Source organism: Nilaparvata lugens, chromosome 14 (genome assembly GCF_014356525.2).
Source record: "Nilaparvata lugens isolate BPH chromosome 14, ASM1435652v1, whole genome shotgun sequence".
Classification (NCBI taxonomy): domain Eukaryota; kingdom Metazoa; phylum Arthropoda; class Insecta; order Hemiptera; family Delphacidae; genus Nilaparvata; species Nilaparvata lugens.
In genome coordinates this window covers 5,149,049-5,175,407 of record NC_052517.1, presented here as the reverse complement: position 1 = coordinate 5,175,407, position 26,359 = coordinate 5,149,049, and the positions used below count along the sequence as shown (strand labels likewise).

Sequence of the window (26,359 nt, the reverse complement as noted above, 5' to 3'; positions counted from 1 at the left end):
TTGTTATGCATCTACATAAATTGGCGGAGCTTTGGACATATCAATGTCCATTCTTCGGAAACAATATTAAAAATATCCTCCCCACTAACTCTCTACCAGAACGTTAATTTAATTGATTAAACTAAGGATTTATTTATTAATGGGAATATTGTGAAAGTTTTATAAATATTTAAGAGAAAAAAAACAGAAAATTGATAGAATAAAATAATTATATAGAATGAGAAGGAGAAGGAGAAGGAGAAGGAGAAGAAGGAGAAGGAGAAGGAGAAGGAGGAGAAGGAGAAGGAGAAGGAGAAGGAGAAGAAGGAGAAGAAGAAGAAGGAGAAGAAGAAGGAGAAGAAGAAGAAGAAGAAGACAAATAAAAAGAAGACAAAGAAAAATAAAAAAAGAAGAAGAAGAAGAAAAGAGGATAAGAAGACAGGAGTGTCACTGACCGGCGTCTGCACCATCATAGCCCGCTGGTCCCTCATCTGCCTGACAATGTCGAGCGGATACACTGGCTGATTGGCCTCCACTAGACACATGGCCGTCTCGGCCAATATTAGCACCCCGGTGCGGCCGATGCCCGCCGAGCAGTGCACGATGGCCGGCTCCTGCATGCCGACACGGCTCGCTCTGACGGCCGCCACGAATGCCAGGAAGGCAGCCGCGTTGTCGGGCACCCCGTGGTCCGGCCAGGAGAGGTACTGCATGTGGGTGATGTCGCGTTCTTCGCCCTCCTGGTGACACGAGGACACAAGAATTGGATTAGGAAGCTGATTGGTTGAATTATATACTTGAATTGATGAATTTAATAGTTATTTGTGCAACTAGTGCGCAAAGTGACAGTTTGCTGCACCGAAAGAAACGTTTACGCCCGAGCCTTAGGCGAGGGCGGAATGGTTTCTTGAGTGCAGCAGAGGAACTTTGCACACGTATTTCACATTTAATTTTTCCTACAGTTACCATTGAATATGAAAAGTGGGTAATTGTGGGTAAAATTCCCTGAAATGCATCAAATATTTTTCTGTGTAAATTTATTATTAATAAAAACCTTAATTTATTTAAAATTGAATAATGTAGTAGTAAATAAATAGTACATATTGTAGTAGTAAATATTGTAGCACAATAACTGATAATTAAAACTATATTAAGCAAACCCAGGCTCTATCCAACGGATATGGTTTTTAGTGATTTTGAGGTCATGACTATACGTCAACTTTACATAAAAACCGTAATTGAGTACTTAATAAAATATAGATCCGATTTTCCTCTCACAATAAACTCTACTCTTAATTATTATAATCTAAGGGCCACTGCTAACAAATATGTAACCTATAACACTAATATTGAATGTATAAGGAGGAAATTAATTTACATAGGTACTAAAATAATAAACCTCATTCCAAATCACTTTCTCATGGACAATAAGATCAGCGGAAAAATTAAACTGGATATAAAAAACTGGACATACAGTAATTTCTTCTTCCATTTAGATAATATATGACTCGAGATTTCTGCTCCAGCATTGTTTTTTCATTAGTTTTTTTTCATTTTTCAGTGGACTCGCTTACCTTTATTTTGAGTACCTATTCCTCTGTTTACTTCATTTCCCCCATTTCTCCCTTCCTTTTTTTTCCTCATTACTTCTCTTCTCTTCTTTGCCTGCCTATTACATGGGAAACCATAGTTGGCTAGGTACCTTCCTCTCTTTTTTTTTTCTCTTCTCCAACACACCCAAACACTAAGCCCATTGTTTTTTATATTTGTAACATTTTATTGTGTTTTATTTGTTTCGTAAATCTTTGTAATTTTGTTTTGTCTTGTTTTGTGTGTTTTTAATAAATTGAAAGTAAAGTAAAGTAAGTAAGAAATGAATGAAGGCGGCTGTCACTGATGTGGTGGCTGTCCTCGAACTCGGTGTCCTTAATATTATTATAACGTGCACCACAACACTATACCACAGTCACTGTTACCAACTTCATTTTGATTTTGCTGCACTGGTGCTCCATAATATAACCTACCAACTATTTTGCGTTGCCATGTTGCAAATCTGGAGTACAGAAAAAATTTTTCCCGCACTAGAGCGGAAAAGTGATTCTTTGCGTTCTGTAATCAGTGCAGGAATAGCCACTTTTCCTAAATGTAATAACAATATTCTTATGGATTTCACAGTAGACATGCAGAAGAAGAAAAGGGTGGATAAGAAAAAGGTTGTTAATAAATAAAAAAGTGATAATTAAGGCGGTATACGGAAAAAGGGTACATAGAGCAAAATTGTGTTTTGAGAAAATCGCATTTAAGTTTTTAGTTTGGATAGATCAATGTATTTTAAAATTGAATTAAACATTCTGTTAGTACCAAATCGAAATTCAATATATTGATCTCATGTTGATTAAGAATGATATATGATTATTAATTTATTCCAATAAATACTTACTTACTTACTCCCAGGGCCATCTATATCCAAGTTGATATTTGGCCGCACCAACAAACTGTCTCCACGTAGTTCCAATATTTATTCCAATAAATATGTTTGAAAAATTATTTGTATATGCCCTTTTTCCAAAGACAAATTTATTCTGTACAAATTTGGGTTTTGATAAACTAGAAAACACATATTATTCAATGCTAAATGCTATATTTCCCTTAAATTAAAAAGGTATATACAAGTTTTAAGTTTAAAAGGATTATACAAGTTTTAAAGGATATAAAAAAGTTTTCGATAATTCTATTAAAATAGGGGTAGGGCATCACTTGTGGTTGAATGTCAGGAACAGGACCATTCAAGAATCTGAATGAAATGAACTTCACAGAATTGAAGTTTTCAGAGCACAGCAAAGAACCATTTTGTTTTATCTTTATAATATTATTATTATTATTATTATTATTATTATTATTATTATTATTATTGTCATTTGTTACGTGAAGCCACAAATCTGAGCAGAGCTCAAGTGGCATGTAACATGTCATGAACATTTTTCTATGCAAAGTGTATGCATCTGTATCAACTCAAAGTATGAAGGCACCACAACATTCCTCCATTGTATAGGGACACGCTTCCACAAGTACATTAGTAATTGAAGACAAGAAAAGCCTATGACTACCACATAACCGTATTCTTTCAGGTAGACAATTGAAGAGCTTCAGTCCCGAATAATATGGTCCTTTTCCAAAAGTGTCAGTCTGTGAGCGGGGTACTGATATACAGCTGAACTCTTTGCTCTTGTGCTATAGCCATGGCAAACTACATTTGCTTCAAATCTCTCTGAATTTCTGAAGACAAAATTAACAGTCTCAAGGAAGTGCAATGCTGGGACTGTGAGAAACCTGTATTTTCTAAAAATGGGCCTACATGAATTGGATGGCCGCAAGCCCTCCAAAACACGAACAGCTTTCTTTTGCATCTTAAATATTTTATATAAATGATTTTTACTATTCCCCCAAAAGAAGATGCTGTAGCGTAAAATAAAGATATCTTTATATAAAATATAGGTCAGTAGTATAACCATCATACTATTCAGTTGTTACTTGGAAAATAGTCTAAAAAATTATCAGATATCTATTCCTAACAGAAAATAAAGTGTTAATTACAATGACACATTTACAACAGTATCATGATTATTTTCACTATGATATCACCGTAAATGATACAGTATCACCAAATATGATACAGTATCATCTCAACTTGATACACAACACCATACTTTGATACAGAACTTCAAACTTTGAATGAATTCTACAAACCATGGGATATCTTCTTATGCTGTATTTTATGTCTAGTAACAACCTCACGGTACATCACTTGGATGGATACTCACAAACAGGTCGCGCACCACCAACTCCCTAGTGATGTAGGTACCCGTTGGATCAGCCTCCTCTCTCGTACAGGTGATGCTAATCCTCGACTCCCCCTGGCCGCCATTTTCACCCCCACCCCCAATCTGCATGCTCTCCATAAGGGGAGGCCAGTAACGGTGACATTTGCCACGCCCCCTCTCGATCAGGGTGGTCACCATTACGATCAGGGTGCTTTCCACTTCAAGCACCATGTCCCAGAAGTCCACCACCGTGTTGCTTAGGGGGCCTGTCACACAAACCGAAACAAAATCGAGAATCAGATTAGGTTAGATCATAGTTCAATAATTGAAAAATAAGCAAATAAATAGTTCAATAAAAAATAATATCGCAGCACCGAACTTCGCTCGTTATTTATTTATAAACTATTGATAAACAGAACACAATTCTTTAAAATGATTGGGGAAGGACTAGAAAGTAGGTTATGTTCCATAATTCAGGGCCAATTTTCTGTCCATTCAAATTACGATTGTCTGTTTTACTGTTTTTGGAAAATTTCATTCTTCGGATTTCCTCCTGCTTATTTAGGTGGATTCCCTGTAAATTGTTTACAATATTGTCAAATTTTCTGAAACAGAAAATTATTTTTTCCTACAGTTACGTTGAAAAGTGGCCATTGCTGCACTGATTACAGAACGCAAAGAATCACTTTTCCGCTCTAGTGCGGGAAAAATTTTTCTGCACTCCAGATTTGCAACATGGCAACGCAAAATACTTAGTAGGTTATATGGAGCAACAGTGCAGCAAAATCAAAATGAAGTTGGTAACAGTGACTGCTGTGGCTGCTATAGTGAGCAGAGGTGCAACCAAGCACAACGCGCTAATTATTAGTATTAGATATTATAACCAAGGACAACATTTTTATTCAATTTGACAATAAATTAAGGTTTTTATCAATAATAAAATTAAACAGAAAAACATTTGATGCATTTCAGGCAATTTTACCCATAATTACCCACTTTTCATATTCAATGGTAACTGTAGGAAAAACTTAATGTGAAATACGTGCGCAAAGTTCCTCTGCTGCACTCAAGAAACCATTCCGCCCTCGCCTACGGCTCGGGCGTAAACGTTTCTTTCGGTGCAGCAAACTGTCACTTAGCGCACTAGTTGCACAAATAACTATAACCAATATACCAACAAGTAACCAAAAGTTTTTGTAATACAAGCTCTGTAAATGTTATGAAATAAGCCCAAGATCAGTTCGACTTGAATCATGCTATCTACTATAGAAGGCAGTGCAAATATGAAAATTGGGTACTCTGAGGGCCAGTTGCACGTTCGTCTGTTAAATATGGACATTAACGTCGATTAACAAATCAGCGTTAGTTTTACGGATTCATTTCCGTTCCACCAAGATCGGTTAGTTTCTAATCCCGATTAAGTTTATCGGTTAACTAACCAAGATTTTTTTAACGGTTTCACAATCCGGCAACACTGTAATTTAACTGACACAAAATAATTAAGGTTATGTTATTTAAGCGATGAATTTGAAAACTGAAAAAATATTAACAAACGAGATCATGGTCCAATATTATTAGACAAAGAAAAAATGAGTTTGATTTCAATTCTAATAAGAGAGAATATTTACATAATAGAAAACTGATAATGATGGGTATGTTTCAAGGTAAAAATGAGGTTATGTTATTGAAGCGGTGAATTTGACCATTCAATACAGAGGCATGCGCGCATGCGCCATTAGAATGCTCTGTCTGTCGCCAGTGTCAAGTGCTATGCTGCTAACCGACGACAACAGAACTAACCTCAAAAATCAGAATCTAACTTTGAATGCTAATATCAGCTAAATACACTTCTCTATTTTATTAATGAATGAAATTCATTCATAAATTTAGCCCATACTTTGAATTTTTAAGTTTTTTTACCAAAAACTAATTGGAAGACAGCTATCAGTGGGTGCCTAACCGGCGTTATTTGGATTTAATTCCCCGTGAATGGCCTGTTATCGATAATAGGTTGTTTGAGGGAGTGAAAAACTTCAGCTATCTGGGTGTTGAATTGAATAATCAGAATATGATGAGCACCAGTATCAAACAAAGAATATTGTCGGGAAATAGAGCATACTACAGCAACATGAAGCTTCTAAAGAGCAGGCTCATCAGTAAAAGCAGCAAGCTTAAGATTTATGAAACCCTTATAAGACCTGTAGTTACCTATGACTCTGAATCATGGACTTTGACTAAGGAAGACCAACATAATTCAAGTGTATTTGAACGAAAGGTGCTTAGAAAAGTGTACGGTCCTGTAAAAGAAGGAGAAGAGTGGAGAAGGAGAACCAATGCTGAACTTGAACTATTAATAAAAGGCCGTAGTATAGTACGCTTCATAAAGGCACAGAGAATAAGGTGGTTCGGACATATTTATAGGATGGAGGAAACCAGAATGCCAAAAATAGTGCTTAAAGAGAAGCTTCACTCAAGAAGAAAACAAGGAAGACCAAGAATACGATGGGAAGATGAGATAAGGGATGATTTGATAAGGATGGGTTATAGGTGATGGAGAGGATTTATAATGGACAGAAACGTTTGGAGGAATGTTGTGGAGGAGGCCAAAGCCCACAATGGGCTGTAGAGCTATAACAGAAGAAGTGAATGGCCTGTTAAAAATCTTTTACGTCGATTAGTTTAACCAACGTTATTTTTCGATTTTTACCTTTGTGCAACAAAATTTTCTTCGTTTCAACTAATCGCGGTTAAAATGGTGCCAACTAATCAGAATTAAAAATTGTTTACGCCGGTTAGTTTGATCGGAGTTATCGCTTGAAATTTATGTTTTGTGAAACCAAAATGCATCGGTTAGCACTAATCTCGATTAAAGTACAGCATTTAATCGTGATTAAAACATTAACCGACGTACGAAAAACTGGGGGGTGAGTCCTATTATAATTTTCAAGAGACTGATATAAACAATGTCATACCTTGAGTAGCAATATAACTGTTGACGATTCCCGAGCCAGGTATTTCCATATTAACATAATTGGCATTAATGTAGTCTCCATCCTCCCTTCCCATCAACACCACTCTGGTGATGTCATCTGTAAAGCAAAATCAATAAATAAATCATTTTCTTATCAAATTTGAAACTAAAAATACTAAACAGACGTTGAATAGATAAACAAATTCTGGTAATCAACTACTTTGGTAATGTCATCTGTAAAGAGAAATCAATGAGTAAATCATTTTCTTACAAAATTTAAAACTGAATTACTAAACAGACGTTGAATAGATAAACAAATTCTGGTAATCAACTACTTTGGTAATGTCATCTGTAAAGAGAAATCACTAAATAAATCATTTTCTTACAAAATTTGAAACTAAAAATACTAAACAGACGTTGAATAGATAAACAAATTCTGGTAATCAACTACTTTGGTAATGTCATCTGTAAAGCAAAATCAATAAATAAATCATTTTCTTATCAAATTTGAAACTAAAAATACTAAACAGACGTTGAATAGATAAACAAATTCTGGTAATCAACTACTTTGGTAATGTCATCTGTAAAGCAAAATCAATAAATAAATCATTTTCTAATCACATTTGAAACTGAAAATACTAAACAGACGTTGAATAGATAAACAAATTCTGGTAATCAACTACTTTGGTAATGTCATCTGTAAAGCAAAATCAATAAATAAATCATTTTCTTATCAAATTTGAAACTAAAAATACTAAACAGACGTTGAATAGATGAAGAAATTCACACTAAAATTAATACAGTTTATGAATAGTATTGATAGGAACGAGAAAGGGGAAGAGAAGAGGAAGAAGTCAAAGTTTTTACATAAAAAAACAATTTCAATACAAATTAGAATACTATAACATTTTAATACAATTAAAACAATGATGTTTTATGCATTGAATAATTTCTTAATAGACATAGATAATTCAATTAATAAATATACACCCCACTATAAATGATATTATTTACAATGCAAATGACACTAAAGTAGTAGGCTAACATTGAAAGATATAGTTATTTGTGCAACTAGTGCGCAAAGTGACAGTTTGCTGCACCGAAAGAAACGTTTACGCCCGAGCTGTAGGCGAGGGCGGAATGGTTTCTTGAGTGCAGCAGAGGAACTTTGCGCACGTATTTCACATTAAGTTTTTCCTACAGTTAGCATTGAATATGAAAAGTGGGTAATTATGGGTAAAATTGCCTGAATAATGTATGTGTTTGAATGGCGGGGCGGCTGTGTGGTGTGTGTTGTGGGTGGGTGCGGCTGTGCTGTCGCTTTCCTTGATTATAATATAATATAATGAATAATTAGCGCGTTGTGCTTGGTTGCACGTCTGCTCACTATAGCAGCCACAGCAGTCACTGTTACCAACTTCATTTTGATTTTGCTGCACTGTTGCTCCATATAACCTACTAAGTATTTTGCGTTGCCATGTTGCAAATCTGGAGTGCAGAAAAGTATATTTCGCACCTAGGGCCGAAAATGAGACTTTTCTGGCTCGAAATCGGTTTTCAAGTCCGAGGCCGTAGGCCGAGGACTAGAAAAGATTGAGAGCCGGAAAAACATTTTTGCCCATGGTGAGAACGTTATTTTTCGCCACACTGAAAAATAAACAATATATATATATATGAGACTAATAAGTATTCTCATTGTCTACTATAAGCACTTCCGAAAGCAAAAGTGGAAGGTCATAGCTCTAGCAAATCTGAGGTAATCTGAATGAATATCAAGAAATTGTCCAAGTATTTTTATTTTTTATTCTGATTTGTCTAAATAACCTAAAAGATTATGTTCAATTATGTAAGAGGTTGAGTTTATACTTTTTATTCTTCCAAATGACAATAAGATGATATTATTATAAATGTTTTAATTATTGAATGATAAACACAAATAATGAAAAGTTATTGATCAGCTGGTTTATCACACTTAAAAAGTTTTTGATCAGCTGTTTTAGCACACTTGAAATTTGGCCAATCTGATGTGATCTGAATGTCAATGGAAGTTTAGGTTAGACGTTCTATCCTTCTCTGAAAATCTAATTATTTGAATAGTTTATAATATATATCTTATCTGTATTTTATTCATTTAAATAAAATGATAGTATATTATTACAGAATACTTTATTGAATTCTAGAAGCATAAAATGATTCCGTTTATCCACCATGTTCCGTGACAAACGCTTCACTAGGAAGTTTGAGGTTAGATTCTATTATACTCTGAAAATTGAATTTGAATAGTTTATATATAATATCTCATTTGTATTTTATCCATCCAAATAAAATGATAGTATCTTATTGCAAAAACTTTATTCAATTCTAGAAGCATAAACAGATTCCGTTTCATAAACTATTTTGTAAACAAGTTCACATCAAATCAGAAGTATCAGCTGACTTCAAGGTTATTTTACAGCCCTAGGGCCGTAAAAATTTTACCGGCCTGGTCAGAAAACAATCACTTTCGGCCCCCATATGACGCACGTAAACCAGCTCATTACATCCAAGTGGGGCGAAAAAATTTTTCCCGCACTAGAGCGGAAAAGTGATTCTTTGCGTTCTGTAATCAGTGCAGCAATGGCCACTTTTCAACGTAACTGTAGGAAAAAATAATAAGGTAGTCCTTGTGCTATTTTTCTTCCAAATTTATAGGTGACAAAGTCCAAGATAAGGTTAGAACTTCACTTGTACAATTTTTATAAAATTTTAGTCCAAAATAAACATTAAAACTATTAATTTTGAATTTAGATGGCTTAGATTGATAAATTAATTTGAAATATTCCACTAAATTACCACTTGTAACGAATAATATTGTGTTGGGGAAGTGGAAGAGAAGTCAGAAGAGAAGGTGCAAGAGGAGAGGAAGAAGAGGAGGAAGAAAAGGAGGAGAAGAGAATGATGATAAGGAGAAGGTGTGGGGCAGTGGATGAGGAGGAGGAGAAGGAAGAGGAGTAGGAGGAAGAAGAAAAGGAGAAGAATTGTGAAGATTGGAAAGAGTGAAAAGAAGAAAGAAGGATAGGCATAGCGGAGGAAGTACAGGAGGAGAAAGAGGAAGACGGAGAAGAGGATGAGTGGGAGGAAGAGGTAAATGTGGAGGGAGGAGGGGTAAGGAGGAGGAGAAGGATGAAAAGGAGGGAGAATAAGGAGGAGAAGAAGGAGGATAACGAGAAGAAGATGGAAGAGGAAGACAAGAGGAGAAGGAAGAAGAGCATGAGGAAGAGAAGAAGAAGAATTATTGTGATGAGAAGGAGAAGGGTGAAGAGAAGAAGAGGAAGAACAGGAAGAGGGAAAGTGGAAAAGGTGGAAGACGGACAAGAAGATAGGAAGAGGAGGCGATAGATAAGGAGGAGGATAGATTGATTGGGTACTTTATTTATGTAGATTACAATATATACTGGCTTATGCACTTATACAATAGCTTACAATACAGCAAAATTATGGATGAATTTACAAAATATAAATTAAGAAAATAATTATTGAACTGTATATGATATGAAAAGCAATTTGTAATATAATAACTGTCGATAATTATATTGTTATGCATCTACATAAATTGGCGGAGTTTTGGACATATCAATGTCCATTCTTCGGAAACAATATTAAAAATATCCTCCCCACTAACTCTCTACCAAAAGGTGGAAGACGGACAAGAAGATGAGGATGAGGTAGAGTAAGAAGAGAAGAATAATAGAAATTAATAAAAAGGAGAGAAGGAGAAAGATGAGAAGAGAGTGGAAGAGGAGAACAAGGAGTTGAAGGAAGAGGAGGCGATAGATAAGGAGGAGGATTTGATTGATTGAGTACTTTATTTATGTAGATTACAATATATACTGGCTTATATACTTATATACAATAGCTTACAATACAGCAAAATTATAGATGAATTTACATAATATAGACTAAGATAGTTATTTGTATATCTAGAGTGAAAAGTACGACTTTTTCTCCCTGTGGGAAAAAGTTTGAAGCCCGAGGCGAAGCCGAGGGTAGCAATTTTCCTGAGGAAGAAAAAGTATTTTTCGCTCGTGATGTACACAACATTCTTCCTCCATCTACATTTTTTTTATAGAAACTGCAAATAAAATCATTCTAATAACTAACAACATAACCTAAATCTAAAACCTAAAAAAAGGTCGTTTGATTGGCACTGCCGATTGCGCTATCTATCGGCAAAAGTTGTAACAATTATATCAGCTGGGCAGCTACCAAAAATGGCTGACTCCAGATCACGCGGTTCAGATATGAATTGCAGATCAAAATATTTGTTGGCTGGTATTTTGAATAGAATAAAATATTTTAAAAATTGTATAAATTTTTATCGTCTACTAATATTAAGAATATAATAATTATCATACAAACATATATTTCATGAGTTGATCAAATTTCTGGTTGTGGTATTGAATTCAGTTGACTAATGACAGACACCTCTATTATGCTTTCTCATCTGAGCTTAGACCTTCTAACCTATTACCATGTAAGTTTTTAAAATAGAGATGCTTTCCATGTTATTTAAATGGAGTTACTTTTCCTCCCTAGGGAGTTTTTCTGTTTTTACTACCGAGAGCGAAAAAGTGACACTTTAGTATTATGTTTCAGGGAGTAAAGTAAGTACTTTAGACAGTAGGTGGAGGAAAAAATAATTATTGAACTGTATAATATGAAAAAAAAAACAATTTGTAATAACTATAGATAATATTGTTATGCATCTACATAAATTGGCGGAGCTTTGGACATATCAATGTCCATTCTGCGGGAAGAATATTCGAAGTATTCGAGGAGTAGGAGGAGGAGGAGTGGAGGAGGAGGTGGAGGAGGAGGTAGAGGAGGAGGAGGAGGAGGAGGAGGAGGTAGAGGAGGAGGAGGAGGAGGTGGAGGAGGTGGTGGAGGAGGAAGAGGAGAGGAGGAGGAGTAGTAACAGATTACAGTAATTAATCAATTTTTTTGAGCAAATACTCACAAGGCGATATATCCCTGTACCGATTCTTCGCCTGGTTTTCAGGTAGCTTAGCGATGTTGGTAGTCAATCCGGGTTTCTTTCGATACAATTTCTCGAACTGAGCCACCAACTTCCCCGAAGCCAACCCGTCTGCCAGCAATAGCATCGATTGAGCCAACGCGTCCGTTCCGGGCCTCAGTTGCGGGGTGTCGGGTACAAACTGATAGGCGGGTTCCTCCTCTAGCACAAGTCTGTCGGCTTCGGCTTCGTAATCAGCTACAAAAAAGAAACATAAAATACAATTGAACAGTGTTATAATCTACATTATAATAGAGCTTTACAAAAACATCAGACTTCAGAGAATCTGAAAGATCAGTAGATGGAGGAAGCTTCCTACACACAAATATTGTCTTGATTTCTGTCCATTTATTTATTTATTTTATTTTGCCAAAAACAAAGCCATAATAAAGCCATTGGAATATTGACATGATCTTGTTCATTTTTTCTTATTAATTTAAACTTTTCATCATCATCATCATCATCATCATCATCATCATCATCATCATCATCATCATCATCATATATCCTCTGAAATAGGGGATATATTTGTCTCACGACTTGGTTAATCTTCCAAAATAAAAAAGTGAAACCATAACCCTATTTCGGACTAAAATGTTATCTAAATTTGGGAGAAAAATAGTACAAGGTGTATCCTTAGTTTTTCTCTCCCAATCAGTGCTACTTTGTGAAAATTATAAATGAATAAATATGAATCTTATACGTGAAATATTCGAAAACAAAGGGCTCCATAGTCATTCTTGGAGACTATCTCACGGCACGCCACCAAATGTAAACGGAGGGGGTGTTTCTACTATAATCTTCTATAATATTTGCTGAAATTATACTACTAAACTGATGTTTGAATCCTTGAATGGTTGGGAGCTTATAGTGAATTCGTCCATTCAAATGCACAGATTATCATCATTATTCGAATTTCATCTATTCTAGCAACTATAGTAGCTACGAGCCAGGAACTTAATTTTAAATACTTTTAAAATTTAACTTCAGGTTTATTTGATTCTAAATCGAACGAATTAATAAAAGTCATGTAACATTCACATTTTTAAACAAATTTATCCAGTAATTGATTTAGGACAGAAGGCATATTCAATTTCTACACTTGGGAACTTGCTAACTTGCTGCATTCGGGCCTCGGCCATTCTATGTAACTGAATTTTGAGCTATAATACGAAAACAACAAAAGTTTGGTACTCACTATTTTTACTTTCCTTGCCCTATTACCATAGGTAAGGAAAGTATTGCTTTCCGAAAAAAATTAAGGTACCCCAATTTCTACATTTCTATACGTTTCAAGGTCTCCCGAGTCCAAAAAAGTGGTTTTTGAGTATTGGTCTGTATGTGTGTGTGTGTGTGTGTGTATGTATGTGCGTCTGTGTACACGATATCTCATCTCCCAATTAACGGAATGACTTGAAATGTGGAACTTGAGGTCCTTACACTATAAGGATCCGACACGAACAATTTCGATCAAATGCGATTCAAAATGGCGGCTAAAATGGCGAAAATGTTGCCAAATCAGGGTTTTTCGCGATTTTCTCGAAAACGGCTTCAACGATTTTGATCAAATTTATACCTAAAATAGTCATCGATAAGCTCTATCAACTGCCACAAGTCCCATATCTGTAAAACTTTCAGGAGCTCCGCCCCATCTATGCAAAGTTTGAATTTAGATTCCAAATTATTAGGCTTCAGATACAATTTAAACAAAAAACATTAAGTGGAAAAGATTGAGCATGAAAATCTCTACAATTAATGTTCAGTAACATTTTCACCTAAAATTGAAAATAAGCTCAAAATTCGAGAAAATGTAATTATTAGATTGCAAACTGTTGGCAACTGTTGATTCTATTAAATCATTCACTATGAAGAGATAGCAGACCTCGTGTGTCTCCAGCGTTATTGTCCTGTCACCAGCTGGCTCAGATCTTTGAATAGAAGACTTGAGATGCGCGTGAACTCTAGCATCAAGTGATCAATTTTCATAACGGCAAGGAAAGTTGTGTGAGTGCGCCACACCAGATTTTTATGATTGAAAGCTATTAATCATTTTTCAACACGCAAACGTGTAAACAACTCAAGGACTCAGCGTTCGAAAGCATTCCACAAGTGTAAGTAGGAGCTAATAGCTTTTAATTATAAAAATCAGACTGCAATGTCGTAATTCAAGCATTGAAAAGAAATTCAACGACTTTGAAACTTGAATCTCACTATACTAGTAGTTCTGCGAACAGTAGACCTCGCTCATGAGAAGCCTACAACTTTCAAACTAATGAGAAGGGCCATTAAGAAAGTACAGTATATTGTGAAAATAGTGGTCACAATCTTTAGTTATACTTTCATCCGTCATTATTACTATTATTTCTCCTTTGAAAGTGCTAAAGACATTGTTTCCAGGAACACCGGACTTATAAATGTCTCTCAAGGAGGTACCTTCATATCGTCCCCATATTTACAATATTACAAATGTTCTAACAATTAATTATAAGAAATCGGTCAACTGACAGAAAAATGGAATATGCAGTAGGCAATTTAGACAATGAATCGTCTCACAGACGATAGTGAGACGAAAATGATTCTAAATAACATGGGTATGTTGGTGAGAATGACAGGAGGTTGCTAATAATGTTTTTCATGAAAAGTGGATTCAATGTTATGGTCACAAGTCGGTTTCCGATCTCATACTAAAGCGAAAACAAGGACTAAGCTGTGATGTCTCCGGCCGGTTCGGTAGGTCTAGAAACTATTCATCTATGAAACAGGGAAATATCGTGTTGAAAAGGGAAGAAATGGTGCAATCAAGTGAGAAGTTTTCTTCAATTAATAAATACAGTATGATTTGGAGCGGCTCAGACGTTTCAAGGTTCCCCGCTGACAACTCTTGTCCTCTATCGATAGCATTCCAACAATACCATTCATTCAATACAGCACATTTTAGAGCGGCACAATTTATATTAAAACCGGAGGTCTTATCATAAATCGTTACACATACGTTCCTGCGCCTTGTTTCAAAGAGCTTGTATACCAAATTTCATCCAAATCGGACAATAACTGCGACTGTAACTGCGGTACAAACAAACAGACAGACAAAAGCCGATCGAGTCGAAACTAAGACCTCAGCTTCGCATCGGTCAAAAAATAGAAAACGTTGTATAGAAAATGTTCATACCATTTGGTTTAACGGTCAGAATCAGTTGACCAGAATTAGAATCTCTCGAAGCTCTGATTAGGTTGACAACTTGGTCATGAAGAAGTCCACTTATATTGATACCGTTTATTAAAAGAACCTGCAACAGAAAATATGGTTCAAAAAACTTTCACACCAATATTTATTTCAGTTATTTACAACATCTATATTAATTTCAGTTATTTATTGAAAATGTCCTGTATAAATTAATAAAAACAATATGAAAACTTTTAGTACCGTTTATTATTTTTCGCTACACTGCACAGAAAGCAGCTGTTTTCCAGTCCCTACGTAGATCTGAAAGACATTGTTTGCAGACGACTCTCGTCTGACGTCAGAACAAGTTTCTTTCCGGCTAAGGCCGGAAAGAGTACCCTTTCTGGCCGCTTTTTGAAAATTTTTGAAAATGTGTTTGGACAACTGTGCCATATGGTGCATTGTGTTCAGGAGGGTGAGATCGGAAATTTCCACCCCACTTTGAGTACCCTCCGACGTCTGGTTCTTAAGATATGGGTCATCATAGTTTCCCCCCCCCCTCATAAAACATTCTTATTCAATTTATTATTCTTATATAGCTGATGCCAGAAAGTTAGGCGGCTTCGTGGGTCACATGGTGTTACCTACTCACAGCTGATGCAATGCATCTATCTATTAAAGCACAAGCATTATGCTTAAAGAGGGATGAACCATTAATATTTCTTCAAGGGAACTTACCTTTCATTGTTATTATCATTCATTATTATATCCTATTTTATTTTATTTTTAAAATATTGTATTATTTTATTTATTTTATCTACACATAGGGTTCTGTTTATTTATTGCTTTATTATTGAATGTTTGATGATTGTGAAATGCATTTGTGTTCTTGAATGTGATTTATTTATTTTTATTGGTTGAATAAAGCATTATTTATTATTATTATTAATATTATTATTATTATTATTATATTATTATTATTATTATTATTATTATATATTATTATATTATTATTATTATTATTATTATTATTATTATTATATTATTATTATTGCCAAGCTAGATGACAACTCTACTTGACAACATCAGCTGTTGGAACGCACAAGAGACCCACGAAACCGCCTAACTTTTTGGCGTCAGCTATACCTGTAGTGTAGCGAAAAATATCGTACGCGACTCTCTCAGAAAGGTGTTTACGGTATTCGGATAACATATTCCCGAAACTATCATACCGTAAACTATCCTCATACCGTAAACACTAACTTTCTGGGCTTATAGTGTAATATACTATTCAAAAAACTTTCACACCAATATTCATCTCAGATATTTACATCTATGTTAATTTCAGTTATTTATTGAAAATGTCCTGTATAAATTAGAATAATATGAAAACTTTTAGTACCCTTTATTATTTAAAATATTACAACCATATTCCGACCATGGTCGAAACTAGTCGTTGTAATTATTTTAAACTAGTAGTTCTGTGAACAGTAGACCTCACGCAGTATTCTCATCCACAAGTACCTGATTGAAACTATAGACCTTATGGAAATACAGCAATAGACTGGCTTCTCCACACATCTGTGTAATCACTTGTCAGCTGATTTATGATGAATAATTCTATAGTCTGATTTTCACTCTAATATTGGCGTATGAAGGAGGCTCCTTTTTCCTTTTATATTATCCTTGATAATATATCTTTTATATACGTCGACGCGCAATTAAAAAAGGAACATACCTGTCAAATTTCATGAAAATCTATTACCGCGTTTCGCTGTAAATGCGCAACGTAAAAACATATAAACATTCAAACATTAAGAGAAATGCCAAACCGTCGACTTGAATCTTAGGCCTCACTTCGCTCGGTCAATAATAAAGTTTTTCGAAAAACTAGAAAATTGAACACAAAATAAAATAAAGAGAAAATAGTGTAGAGTTTAAGCTATTTTGTATTATTTAGGAATGTCTGATTTCGGTAAGGAAAAACGTTTCCAATTATAGAAATGAGAAAATAAAACTACTGTTATAAAAGCTGCGACTACGCCCCGTTTTGGAAAGCCAATTTTCTGACTCCAGCTGTTTAAAGTCTAGGACTTGGCTAAATCCCGAGCTCGGCAACCGGCCCTTAATGATTTCTCCATAAGCAACAGATGCTCTTCTGTATCTTCTCAAAAGAAACGTGTTGCATCCGATAAGATAAACAAGGAGCTTGAATGTATCTTCCCAAAAGCAACAGATTCTCTTTTGAATCTTCTCAAAACCAACATGTAGTATTCGATAAGATACACAAAGAGCTTCAATGTATCTTTCCATAAGCAACAGATTCTCTTTTGAATCTTCTCAAAAACAACGTGTTACATCCGATAAGACACACAAGGAGCTTCAATGTATCTTTCCATAAGCAACAGAAGCTCTTCTGTATCTTCTCAAAACAACGTTTTTCTCTTTATTTTGTGTTCAATTTTCTAGTTTTTCGATATTTAATTCAAACGTGACTATGACAATGACTGCGACTACGCTCCGTTTTGGAAAACCAATTTTCTGACTCCAGCTGTTTAATGTCTAGGACTTGGCTAAATCCCGAGCTCGGAAACCGGCTCTAAAAGTTTTCATATTATTCTTATTAATTTGTAAAAAATTAGCTCATTCAAGTGAAATGTTTTTATGTCCTGTATACTTTACCATAAAAGATACAATACCGATTAAGAGCCTCATCTTCTTCAAATATGGTGCTGACATTATCATTTATTTATTTAATTATTCAGAGTTCACAACTTCCAGAAAAAAGCCACAGGCTTAATCCCAAAACTGTTTCAATTTCTAACCAAAAAATGAAATTCAAATTTTCAGCTTCTTAAATGTTGTGAGAATCTATTTTTGATCTAAACGACAATAATCACTAACACACCGACAGACACATAAATATACGAGTAGAAGCAAAATAATCAATTCCATAAAATATTACAGTAATATTATAATATTTGGACACGTTTCAATGATAAGAGTACGTTTTTTTCTCTTGTGAGAAAGAAATCACTGATGATAGAAATAGATGCAAGCTATTAGACAACAGAAGGTAGATAGAGTGGAGATAGATCGATAGACAGACAGACAAGAAAGGGAGATGGATTTCGTTATAGATAAACGAAGATGGAAATGATGAGAAAGAGAGAGAGTGAGCGAGAAGATTAATGAGGGAACAAAAATAATTAACAGCGATAAAAATTATCTTATTCAACTATTGTTTGTTTTATGTTTCATCTATTCTCTATTGACTGTGAGCAAGGTCTGTATAATGAGGTCCACGTTATAATGGCAGTATTTGATTAACATTGGTGTTGCTATCCTTGTCTATCATTCCACAAAACAGATAGCGCTATCCTTTTCTAACTCCGCAATGTTTCCAGAACATAATATGATACAGTATCACCACACAAGATACACTATCAACACAATATGATACAGTATCATCTCAACTTGATACACAACACCATAATTTGGTACAAAATTTCCAAACTTTGAATCAATTCTACAAAACATGGGATTTCTTCTTGTGATATCATTTCTCTATGTGTATCATCGTAAATGATACAGTATCACCACACATGGATACAGTTTCATCTTAACTTGATACACCACACCATAATTTGATACAAAACTTCCAAACTTTGAATGGATTCTACAAACCATGGTATATATTCTAGTGATATCTTTACTCTATGGTATCACCGTAAATGATACAGTATCATCTCAACTTGATACACCACACCATAATTTGATACAAAACTTCCAAACTTTGAATGATTTCTACAAAACATGGGATATCTTCTTATGTTATCTTTTCTCTATGGTATCACCGTAAATGATACAGTATCACTAGACATGATCAACTCAACTAGATACACAACACCATAATTTGATTCAAAACTTCCAAGCTGAATGAATTCTACAGTGGGATATCTTCTTATGCTATCTTTTTTCTATGGTTAGGACAACTACCACAATACTAGTAGTTCTGTGAACAGTAGACCTCACGCAGTATTCTCATCCACAAGTACCTGATTGAAACTAGACCATATGGAAATACAGCAATAGACTGGCTTCTCCACACATCTGTGTAATCACTTGTCAGCTGATTTATGATGAATAATTCTATAGTCTGATTTTCACTCTAATATTGGCGTATGAAGGAGGCTCCTTTTTCCTTTTATATTATCCTTCAAATGCGAAATTTCTAAGAACCTTGTATATACGTCGACGCGCAATTAAAAAAGGAACATACATGTCAAATTTCATGAAAATCTATTACCGCGTTTCGCCGTAAATGCGCAACATATAAACATTTAAACATTAATAGAAATGCCAAACCGTCGACTTGAATCTTAGACCTCACTTCGCTCGGTCAATAAATATATAAATAATTCAATATTACTTCCACAATAAATAAAATCAATCTAGGAATTAACTTGAATGTCAATATTCTAAGGACACTATTCGAATTATTTCTTCAACTCACCTGGTCCCCTTCATTCAATTTCGGATAACAGGTATCAGCCGGTGTGTTGGGAGCCACCCTGGATACAAGTATCGGCATATCTAGATCAGCCCCGCCTTTCACGTTGAACCCAAATCTGCCGTGTTCATCGGGTGTCATCACTATCGAAACCAATCCTTCATCACTCTGTGGAAAAAGCATTGGAAATAACATTACAAACCACAGAGTATATTGTGGACAGATTAAAATTTTAATTGAGTACGGTTTTGCAAAGTGTAAAGTTTTATAACAATAATGTGGTGTAAAATTTTAATAAAAACGACTATGCTTGTTAAGAAGAGTCATTACTATTGACACCAATCCTTCATCACTCTGTGGAAAAGCATTGAAAAAAGCATTAGAAACCACAGAGTATATTGTGGACAGATTAAAATTTTAATTGAGTACGGTTTTGCAAAGTGTAAAGTTTTATAACAATAATGTGGTGTAAAATTTTAATAAAAAAGGCTTTGCTTGTTAGGAGTCACTATTGATACCAATCCTTCATCACTCTGTGGAAGAGGATTGGAAATAACATTATAAATCACAGAGTAAACAGTGGACAAACAAAAAGTTTAATAGTGTACGGTTTTGTCAAGTAAAATTTTAATGAAAATGATGATCTAAGTCTGGGGTTATCACTAATGATACAAATCCTTCATCACTCTGTGGGGAAAGCATTCAAAACAGCATTAGAAACCACAGAGTATATTGTGGACAGATTAAAAGTCTAATGGTGTACGGTTTTGCTAAGTGAAATTTCAATGAAAATTATGATCTTGTCTAGGGTTATCACTATTGATACTAATCCTTCATCGCTCTGTGGAAAACGCATGTAAAATAGAATTACAAACAACATAGTAAGTAGTGGGCAGATAAATAAGTATATAGTGTACTGTTTTGTTGATTGTAATTTTAATAACATTATAAACTACAAGAGTATATTATGGACTGATGAAAATTCTTCTAAGTGCAAATTACAAAATTTAAGGTGTGATCTCTAATGAATTATTATGAATGATTGGCCCAAAAAGAAGAATGCACTATATACATGACAGCACTGCTCAAGAAGTTAAACACGTATGTACAAGATGTATATAAGAATGTTTTAGCACTTACAGATTGATGGTCGTAGGTAACTGCCAAATCTGGTTCCTCGTCGGCATAAGCCAGGGTGTGACTTGTGCCCGAGGTTAAAGCTGGTGTGAAGGCCGCATGAGGCTCCTCCAGGGTACCACGGTGGTCCAGAAAACCACCTTCGCTGTAATTCAAACCGAAAAAATACATGACAATTCAAGAAAATAAATCAAATCACAACAAAACAAATTTAGGTCAGAGGAGAAGGAGGAGGAGGAGGAGGAGGAGAAGAAGACATTTGAAGTTATGCAACAAACTTGAATGATGAAGTCAGGATGTAGAACAGTGGAGAAAAGATCATTTGCATAAATAGTGAATGAAAGGGGGCCTAGAACTGATCCTTGAGGAACACCAAGAAAACCAATTTCCGATTTAGAGTCTACTTCCTTTCAAGCTCCACATTACTTCTGCATAGGCTACTTATGAGAAAATTAGAATAACCCTACAGAAGCACGTCCAACACTGAGTATTACATTACTGAAAAGTAGTCTATGATTGGCTTCATCAAAAACTATGGAGAAGTCTAAAAAATAAACAATTTTTCTGAGAAACTATCACGCTTTCACCACCCACTTATCTTTTAAAACAAAAAAGTTTCTAGCATGTTGAAAGTTCCATATTTTAAATTGAAATAGCTCGACATTCAGGAAAACAATAATTATTAATTAAAGTATAACTATAGGTCGGATAAAAATGATCCAGACACCAATAGGGAGAATACATTATCCCCGTTATTTTTATATAAAATTCTTACACATTACAACATACCATAATTCTGAGGGGAGTGACATTCAAAAGAAAAACAAATATTCATGATGTTATCAATTTCACCAAAAAGATTAAATTTCCTTTCAATCCTTTAACACTGAAACCTTTTCAGCAGGACTGGGATATCGGGGATGATATTCTACATCCAATTCTCGAGATTTCTGCTCTAACTACTATTTACAAGGCCATTTCTTTGATACATTAGTTGAAAGTGTACTACTTGCTAACTATTTTTGCTCATTTTTTTCTCTTCTTTCCTACCTTCTTCTCCAATTCACCCCTTTTCCGCTCCTCTTCACCCTTCTTTCCTTACTTTTTTACACCCTCTTCCTGCCTATGACATGGGAAACCATAGTTGGCTAGGTATTTTTCCTAATTTCTTTCTTTTCAGCACGACACAACATGAAGCCTGTTTTTTGTATTTTATTAAATATTTATTTTTGATTGTGATGTTTTGTATTCTGATTTATTTTATGTATATTGTGTTGTCAATACCACTATATTTGTTCAAAAATTAATTAACATTACAGAACCAGGTTTCATTGTAACACCTACCACATCTTCAGCTGAAGAAATTTGAACAAATATAGTGGTATTGACAACATCAACGTCTTATCCTTTCAATTCCTTTTAATCTCTCAACTCTGAAACTTTTTCAGCACTACTGGGATATCGCGGATGATATTCTACATCCAGTTCTGAGGTTTGAAAATACTATATAGTCCAGTCAAATGGTCGTTTTCAGGAAACAACCCCGAAAGAATTTTTCTCGACGGTTCTATATGTATTTTGGGGCGCTGAATTCGAATCTGGAATTTGCTGACACGCCAGAGGGCGTCTTCACCCCCAAAACCCCAAAAATTTCGGACTTTTTTCAATTTTTCCATTTTATCTCGTGAACCTTGAGTTTTTCAAAAAAAATTAATTCTCGACAAAATTAAGGAGAATAAAATGTCCAATAAATTGAGTCGTCGCGCAGGATTCTACCATTTTTGGTTCCGGAGCTACAAATTTTCAAAAAGGGGTATTTTTTAAGGGTTTTTCAAAATTATGCAAACCTACCACTTCTACCCTATACAACATGGATATTTTTCTAGTATAGATAAAAAACCACACATCACGTGAAAGAACAATTCATTATGAACAGGATCCCTTAGGAAATTTCGAATTTAGTAGTGGGGGGAGGGGGAATATACCAAAAAAAGAAAATCATGTCCTACACCCGAAATACAAACTTTTCATTATAATACTCATTAAAAAATGAGAAAATGAAAATTTGGGGGTTTGGAAAGTTTTGGGGGTGAAGCAGCTCTCTGGCGTGTCAGCAAATTTCAGATTCGAATTCAGCGCCCCAAAATACTATAGAACCGTCGAGAAAAATTCTTTCGGGGCTGTTTCCTGAAAAACGACCATTTGACTGGACTAATAAGAAATTTTCAAATAATAAATTTGAGAAGGTTGCAATTTCACACGATTTGGCTACCCTGTAATTTCTTTGGTTGGAGGACCAAGTCTCAACTTATCTTATACAAACTATGGAAGACCATTTTTGGCACGTTCACTCACTCATCAGACGCATGCGTGGGAGTGTCGACCCAAGCACGGCGTGGCTGCCTGTTGGCCGATGATTGCACTTTGTTGTCGCCGTGATGGTGCGCGCGCGGTGTCCTCACCAACACACCCGGCTGCTGCTGCTGTTGCTGCTTCACTTTCTCCATTGGCACGGGAACTGTTTGACGGACGGCTCGTTTGCTTGGTGACCTGAAAATAACACCAACAGAATTAATTGACTAATGTAAAACATCGCTAACACTTTGTCAACATTGGATGGGTTTTTGTACAGATATTATTATCTGTTATAATAATATAATGATAATCGAGTGTACCAGGTCAATCGATATTATTCAATTCAATTCTTTTTATTTGCCATCAATACAATTTACAATAAATTATTCAAGAAATTCATAGAAATAAAAATAAAACATAGCTTACAATCAAAACAAAAATTATAAATTAAATATATTTAAATCAAAATCTATTCATTAAGGCAACAACCCAGCAAGGAAAATCCTGTCCGCTGGGCGTGAGCATCAGTTCAATATTATTATATCAAATATTATTTATTATTATAAATAAAATAAATATGGCAAAATTTTAGAATCACGTAAGTAAACAAAAAAAAAATAAGGTTGAAAAAAAATGTATACTGTATTATAAAATATTATCGAGAGTAAAGAAAAATGTCTCAATTATCTATTTATTTATCTGTGCCCCATGTCTATCCTCAGTTAAAAATTGCATACCATTGGCATTAAATTAATTATTTTTTTTAATTAATTAATTAATTATTATTATTATTATTATTATTATTATTATTATTATTATTATTATTATTATTATTATTATTATTATTATTATGTAAAGAGTCATTGTTGAACTGTCAGTCCCAAGTATAAAGGCAAAGAATACATACACAATGGAAACTATCAGCCAAAAGCCTATCCAAGCAATGCTTTTCACATGTCACAAATACTATAGTGAGGTCCACGTTAAAATGGCAGTGTAGGAAGATAGGAGAAAAGGGTTGCCAGATCTCAGCCTTGCCACCCAAACAGCTGATACTGCTATATCTGATCGATTTAACTGTTAATTATTGTTGAAAATAGTTGATCATATTTTATTTGTCAAGAAAATATATTTTTGAAATATGTAATAATAAATTTTTATGATCAAGATAAAATATTTTGTCAATTAGTTGAATTTCTAGGGACCCCACCCACCATACAGTCCTCACATAGAAACCTTGCTGACATTAATTTGATAACGTTGGGAGAGGATGGGGGTGTTTGATGGTGGATAAAGTGAAATTTGGGTTTGCTGATTATAAAGTAAAAAATACAAAAGAACATAAAGTTGTGGGTATATAGTTTTCAATTTCCGTTAGCAGCCGCTATGCCACTGACAGACACTACAGTGCCCGAACTTTCTTTAGGCCTTATTTTGTGAGAGAGAGTATATTAACATTACCAGCCATTTACTTTCTGGAGACCATCACGTACGTTAGTAAAAATTGGAGTGCATTCTCATCCGTTGCACTTGATCATTCCTACAATACGAGGAGTGGTGGCTCACTCCTCGGTTATCCGGCACATAGACTAACCCATCTGGAGAAAGGCCCACACTATTGCGCAATAAAAATTATAAATAGACTCCCCATCATTTTAATTTTTTTTTCAAACTTTTCAAAAATGACCAGAAGGATAAGGAAAGTTCTGTTAAAAAGAGCGCCATACACAGTGAATGAATGTGTGGATGTCTTGAGTGAAGAAAAATACCATAGAATTATTACGAAATAAAAATTTCCTTTAAATCAACTGAAATTAATCGATTTCTTCCAGGGGGTGCTCCTGAAGGCAGTGTTTTTCTTTGACGTCTGCTCCTTGCACATTGTACTGTTACAACTCTGAAAACACTGATAAAATATAAGTGCCATAGTGATACAACTCAAAATTATCTGAGTTGAACCGCAACAACTCTAAAAACATTCAAAAATTTCCAGTACCATACTGTTACAACTCAAAATTCTCTCAAAAATTCCATTAAAATTCGTAATTAGTCATTTGATCAAAGAAAATAATAGGATGTTCTCAAAATAGGAACTATGATAGAAAAGATGTGAAAGTTTCAAGTCAATTGATTGTCAGAAAATTAAATGAGAAGGTTGAGAATAAAACACTATTTTTTGTTTTGCTCTCTACTGAAAAATTGCTGTTTTTGAGTTGTAACACTCTGGTTCTGGGGTATCGATATAGAGCAGATGAAGGAGGAGTTAGGGTAACCGTCCACTGGAACCGTATTCAACCGATCCGTTCGGCCGTAGGATCGGACGAATCTGCCGGCCGGTAATTTGGCCTGACATGGTCATCCATTGGAACCGTTCACGTCAGTCTAGTTCAGTAGTTGGCTGAACTATTGAATATTGAATAAATATTGAATTAACTGTTATCATAGCCACCAAAATTTTTCATAAACAATGATTATATTAAGATTTTGAAAATTGAATAAACAAATATCCTCCAAGTTAGTTATTTATTACAATAATTTTACCATCAGATCCTATTTATTCAGTAATCTTTGTCTACAGATTCCTTTGAACATCACGAAGATGATATCTTTTGTCTCGCATATCCCACAATGGATCATGCTCTTGAACCAAACTTATCAACTGTTCATTGTCCACAGTTAAAACTTTATAAAACAGAACAACTAAAAAAACAAAAACAAACAAGACTGTGAAACAATTTTAGGTTAGTAACATTTTGTTGTCTCAGCTCGACTATAGTAAGGTCCACGTTATAATGACAGTATTTAATCAACTTTGGTTTTGCTATCCTTGTCTATCATTCGACAAAGACGGTGGTACTATCCTTCTCTAGTTCCACAACGATGACAATTATGTTTTTGACAGTGTAGAAATATAATTAGTTAATGCAGAGAATCGGCATCGCTATTCTTCTATCTTTATTCACTGCCACTAGAACGTGGACCACAATATAGTTAGTTCGGCCGGATAGAGCCGGAAAATCCCATTCAATTCGGATCGAAAAATTGATTGGCCGGAGATGGCCGTATAAACCTGTTGCAATGGACGGGCATCTATTCCTTTCTTTGTTGGGGGATCGTTCGGACGAGTTCGGTAGTTTTCGGCCGATGCTAGTTCGGACGAAAACGGTTCTAGTGGACGACCCACCTAAAAGACATATCTGCACCCTTTCCATAGGAGCAGTATTCACTATTATCGCTAGATTTATCCATTGATTCCCCTTATTTACAGGTAGAAACATAAATAATAAATGGCTAAAAATTCAATTTTATTCCATATTTCTAGGAGTAAATTTAACATTTTTTCCCCAACATTTTTTAGGATTAACAA

The 26,359-nt window shown here is 34.8% G+C and overlaps 1 protein-coding gene and 1 long non-coding RNA gene across 2 annotated transcripts in view; one reads left to right on the top strand and one right to left on the bottom strand.

Moving 5' to 3' along the window:
• Nucleotides 1–26,359, bottom strand: part of LOC111049652 (tyrosine-protein phosphatase non-receptor type 4) — a 49,027-nt gene that overhangs the window by 4,782 nt on the left and 17,886 nt on the right. Inside the window, exons 7-14 of the mRNA XM_039440595.1 lie at nt 22,993–23,187; nt 20,641–20,782; nt 19,504–19,668; nt 14,994–15,111; nt 11,768–12,022; nt 6,773–6,889; nt 3,801–4,066; nt 435–719 (exon numbers count right to left, since the gene is read on the bottom strand). Coding sequence (XP_039296529.1) covers nt 435–719; nt 3,801–4,066; nt 6,773–6,889; nt 11,768–12,022; nt 14,994–15,111; nt 19,504–19,668; nt 20,641–20,782; nt 22,993–23,187 — 1,543 coding nt within the window. The remainder of the gene's footprint in view (nt 1–434; nt 720–3,800; nt 4,067–6,772; nt 6,890–11,767; nt 12,023–14,993; nt 15,112–19,503; nt 19,669–20,640; nt 20,783–22,992; nt 23,188–26,359) is intronic.
• Nucleotides 5,698–26,357, top strand: LOC120354167. The gene is made up of 3 exons (XR_005572871.1): nt 5,698–5,710; nt 16,441–16,442; nt 26,232–26,357. It is a non-coding gene; the product is annotated as an uncharacterized LOC120354167 (long non-coding RNA).